The 5,048-nt window shown below is 41.1% G+C and overlaps 1 protein-coding gene across 1 annotated transcript; it reads left to right on the top strand.

The window, feature by feature from the left end:
- Nucleotides 1-2,745: 2,745 nt before the first annotated feature.
- Nucleotides 2,746-3,722, top strand: LOC141649156 (uncharacterized). Its single transcript, XM_074457855.1, has 2 exons — nucleotides 2,746-3,011; nucleotides 3,143-3,722. Exons 1-2 carry the CDS (start codon nucleotides 2,746-2,748, stop codon nucleotides 3,720-3,722), a joined length of 846 nt encoding a protein of 281 aa, XP_074313956.1.
- Nucleotides 3,723-5,048: the final 1,326 nt, after the last annotated feature.

The raw sequence follows: 5,048 nt of genomic DNA, 5'->3' as shown, positions 1-5,048 counted from the left end.
GCCCCTCAGGTTCCTGGTCCTACTATTAAGATCAGTTCTAGGGTGTCTACTCCAAAGGTGCCCACTCCTACTCCTACCTCTAAGACTACTAATGGATCACCATCTATACCAATTGTCCAAACTCCTGCTATGTTACCTACTCCATCTCAGGTGACAAGGACTCAGAAAGGGACTTATCATGTTGCTACTCCAGCAAGGGCAATCATAAGATTGAGTAGGCAGGAACTGCTGGACCGTGGATGTAGCTCGTCTAGATTTGGGAATCATTCCTTCCTTGATGCCCTAAACAATGCTACTCCCAAAGTAGGAATTGGTACAAGTACTCCCTTCTTGCCCCCAGAGGGGGGCAAGGGTCAATGATTGGCTTCTGGAATGTTAGGGGGCTCAATAGTCTAACTAAACAGAAACACATCAAGTGGTTCTTGCACCATCATGACATTGGACTATTTGGCCTCCTTGAGACGAAGGTAAAACCTACGTCTCTAAATCAAATCAGGCAGAATATTTGTGATGGCTGGTGTATTTCTACTAATTCTCATTGCCATAAAGGAGGACGAGTATGGTTGTTATGGAAACCTCATATGTTTCAAATCCACTTCATTGAGTATAATGCCCAATTTATCCATGTTTGTGTTGATGAGCTTGCTACTGGTGAATCTTATCACCTCACCATGGTCTATGCTTTTAATGGAGTTCAGGAAAGGAAAATTCTGTGGTTAAAACTTGAACAGTTCTCAAATCAAATCAGGGGTCCTTGGTTGCTGTGTGGAGATTTTAATACAGTGTTAAGGCCTTCTGAAAGGCTTGGGGGGCAAACAACAGATGAAGAAATGGAGGACTTTCAACATTGTGTGGATCATTGCAATGTTCTTGATATGCCTGCTACTGGGTCTTACTTTACTTGGAATAACAAGCAGGAAGCCAATACTAGAGTTTATAGCAGGTTGGATAGGGCCTTGGTCAATCATGAGTGGGTTATGAAGAAACCTGATTATGCTGCCTACTTCCATGTGGAAGGCTACTTTGACCATACTCCTTGTATTATTCAGGATACCAAATTTGGCTCTAGAAGTAGGAAGAGCTTCAAATTTTTTAATATGTGGAGTGGGGTGGATGATTTTCTCCCATGTGTTAGTAAGGTTTGGGACTATCCTGTCTATGGTACTCCCATGTTTTGTTTTGTGAGGAGATTGAAACTTCTTAAGAAACCCTTGAAGGCATTGAACAGTGCTCTTTTTGAGGATGTTGAGAATAATGCCATAAGAGCTCGCAAGCATCTTGAATATGTTCAGGATCAGCTGAGAAGGGATCCTGGTAATGTTGCTCTTATGGACACTGAAAAGCAAGCTGCTAAAGATTTTCAGGAGCTGCAGAAAGCTTGTGATAGCTTCCTGCTTCAGAAATCAAAGGCTACTTGGTTGAAGGAAGGTGACTCAAACTCTAGTTATTTTCACAGTTGCATTAAAGGGAGACAAGCTAGGAACAAAATTTTCAGAGTTGCAGATGATCAGGGGGTGTGGACTGATCCTGGCCAGATTCAACAAGCCTTCTTGAGATTCTATCAAGGTTTACTGGGTACTGAGGATTCTGTGAAGCAGGTTAATGTTCAGGTGGTGCAAAAAGGCCCTCTTTGTACTGCTGAACATTGGGATATCCTGTTGGCACCTGTTTCTGATGTGGAGATAAAAACAGCTGTGTTCTCCATTCCTGACCATAAAGCACCTGGGCCAGATGGGTACTCTAGTGGTTTTTATAAGACTGCCTGGAGCATAGTGGGAGAGGATGTCTGCACTGTGGTGAAAGATTTCTTTAAAAATGGCAAGCTTTTAAAGCAAGCTAACCATACTATTGTTTCTCTTCTTCCTAAAGTTGAAATCCCTGAGAATGTCACACAGTTTAGACCCATTTCTTGCTGCAATGTGATCTATAAGGTCATCTCTAAATTGCTGTGTGCAAGGTTGGCTACTGTCCTTCCCAACATTATCAGTCCCAATCAAGGTGGCTTCATAAAAGGAAGGAACATTATTGAGAATATCTTAGTGTGCCAAGATCTTATCAGATTATACAAGAGAGCTTCTGTATCTCCCAGATGCCTCATCAAAGTTGATCTCAAGAAAGCATATGACTCAGTTAATTGGAGCTTTATTCATCAGATGCTCAATGCTTTGAACTTCCCTCCTCATTTGGTGCTAATGATTATGGAGTGCATCACTTCTGCTTCATACTCACTTGTTCTGAATGGTGAGCCTTTTGGGTTTTTCAAAGGGAAGAAGGGCTTGAGACAGGGAGATCCCTTATCTCCCCTTTTGTTCACTATTGCTATGGAATATTTCACTAGGATTCTGCAATTTACAACTGCCAACATGAAGTTCAGGTTCCATCCTTTGTGTGGCAGGCTGCAATTGAGTCACCTAATGTTTGCAGACGATCTGTTGTTATTCTCCAGAGGGGATACTCAGTCTGTAATGGTACTGTTGAGGTCTTTTGCCACCTTTTCACAATCTTCTGGACTGCATATGAACAAGCTCAAATCAAATATTTACTTTAATGGGGTCCCTAAAACAGATAGGGACCATATCATTAATGCTTCTGGTTGTGTTGAGGGTAACATTCCTTTTCGCACTGGGCATTCCAATTGTTGCGGGGAAAATGGGAAAGAAGGACTGTCAAATCTTGGTTGATAAAATTGTGGACAGGATTAGATCTTTTGGTGCTAGGAAATTATCTTATGCAGGAAGGTTAGTGATGGTTCAAGCTGTGCTTACCTCCCTCTACACTTATTGGACTAGCATTTTCTTAATCCCTAAAGGAGTTCTAAGGAAGATTGATAGCATTTGTAGGAACTATCTTTGGGATGGCTCTTGTATATATGTGAGAACCCCTTTGGTTAATTGGGACCAGGTTTGCTCCCCTAAAAAGGAGGGTGGACTTGGACTAAAGAATAGCTTTACTTGGAACACATTTCTACAATGGGGAAGTTGGTATGGTGGATATATAGCAAGCCCTGACAGGTTTGTGGGTTAAATGGGTGCACCAAATTTATATGAAAGGTCGAGTGGGTTAGTCACTCCCCTAGGACTCACATGGGAGGAAACTGGAAGTCTATTTGCTCAGTCAGAGATGTGTTCTCTGCTGGGTACAGCAATGGGTGTTGGCTTGCAGACATGAGAGGTTACACAGTCAGTTCAGGTTACGAGTGGCTCAGGCAGAAAAATCAACCGGTTGGATGGGCAAGGTTGATCTGGAAGAGCTGGATGGTTCCTAAGCACAGCTTCTTCTGCTGGTTACTGCTCAGGAAAGCTCTGAATGTCAAAGAAAAGCTATTCAGGCATGGTGTTACTGTTAATGACCAGTGTTGCATTTGTGACAATGGGAAGGAGGATTTCAATCACCTCTTTCAAGATTGCAGGTATACCAAAATGGTGTTGGAGTCTATCTGTTTATCCATGCAAATATCAGTTCCAATGGGAAATGGTATTATTTGGATAGGGAGAAAGAATTGGCCATCTTATAAGAAGAATGTGTGTACACTTGCGTTTATGGCAATGTACTATGCAATATGGCAGCAACGTAACAATGCTAGATCAGATGGTGTTCTACTAAAACCTGCTACATTGACTACTCAAATACTCAGATTGATGCAGGCTCATGCAAGGGTGAAGCTGAACTTGAAGAATTATGAGCAAGAGTTGAATTGGATCAATGCACTTGTCACTGTATAATTTTCATGTAGTTTGATCCGCTAAACTTAATTATTTAGCTTGTAATAGTTTTGTGCTTAATGAGATTTCTTACATTTCACCAAAAAAAAAGTTGTTGTCTCGACGAGGTCGTTGGCATTTCCGTGGACTTAGGCTTATCCGCCAAAGCCGTCTTTTTTGTTCCCTACAAAAAAAATAACATATAAATTTAACATATAAAAACATTCAACAATTAAAAATGTAACATATATATAAAGGTATTTCTTCTAACCCCAACTGCTTTCCGCTGCTGAGGCGACGGAGATATCTTCGCCAAGTAGATGTGAGTTTCAGGCCATTGGATGAAACTTCCAAGCGCATCTCCCGGAATGGTAATGTCGTCACGAATCGGGACAGCGAGTTGCAAGTTTTCATGGCCTGGTAAGACCGTAGTTATCTCTACTTTGGTATGATTCGGCAAAAGTTTTTCGCCATGAACTACGATTTCCGCCGCAGATTTGGTGTGCATTTCTACGAGACCCCGGCCAACACGCACATGTGGCTTTTCGGTTCTATTAGGGTCAGCAAGAATAACTGGCCTCTTGTTTACGGCCTGAAGAATATACACATACATTATTATATCTTTGCAAAAACGCTTCAGCATTCAAAAGATTTTGCAAAAACGCTTTCTGTCTCAGGCTGATTTTTGCACAAACTTTAGCATTCATATAAATTTAACTAATTAAACACTTCATGCATACCTTACTGAAAACAAGGAACTGACTTGAAGGGGATGTATGCTGTTTTCCATCAGCCGTCTTCTCAAGTTGCATCTCCTTTTCAGACCCATTATTTACCTAATAAAATTAACCAATTCAATGGCACCATGTCAGAAGTTATAGCATTAGAGCTGGCAGTGAACACACCCCCTGATCTTACCCAAAAAAAAAAACAAAAGAAAAATAAGGAAGTATTAGGTACCTGATCGGCTTTAGTTGTTACAACTTCAGAAGCATTATTAGGTACCTGATCTTTCTGAATGTCGTTGACCGATACTTCCTTCTCATGTATTGCCAAGGTAGTAGCGGCCTCTTGACCAATCTGTTGTACCTTATTATTACCCCCTTTAGAAATGACATCCTCCATCATCTTCACTTCTTCTTCGGAAAGCTTACCTCCAGCATTCAGCTTTAGTAGTACGGATGCCATTAACTGAAGCTGCTTGCCAAGAATGTAATGTGTCAGCAATTTTTATCCCAACAATAACATGTGAATTGAACTTAAATGAAAATAATAGAATAAATGTTACCATGTCAGCCTTCTCAGACTTAGTCTTCCTTTTCTTCTTTATCTGGGCAGTTTTCCCAT

This window comes from Silene latifolia, chromosome 1 (genome assembly GCF_048544455.1).
Source record: "Silene latifolia isolate original U9 population chromosome 1, ASM4854445v1, whole genome shotgun sequence".
NCBI lineage: Eukaryota > Viridiplantae > Streptophyta > Magnoliopsida > Caryophyllales > Caryophyllaceae > Silene > Silene latifolia.
The sequence above is the reverse complement of the archived record's forward strand: the minus strand, read 5'-3'. Positions and strand labels throughout refer to the sequence as shown.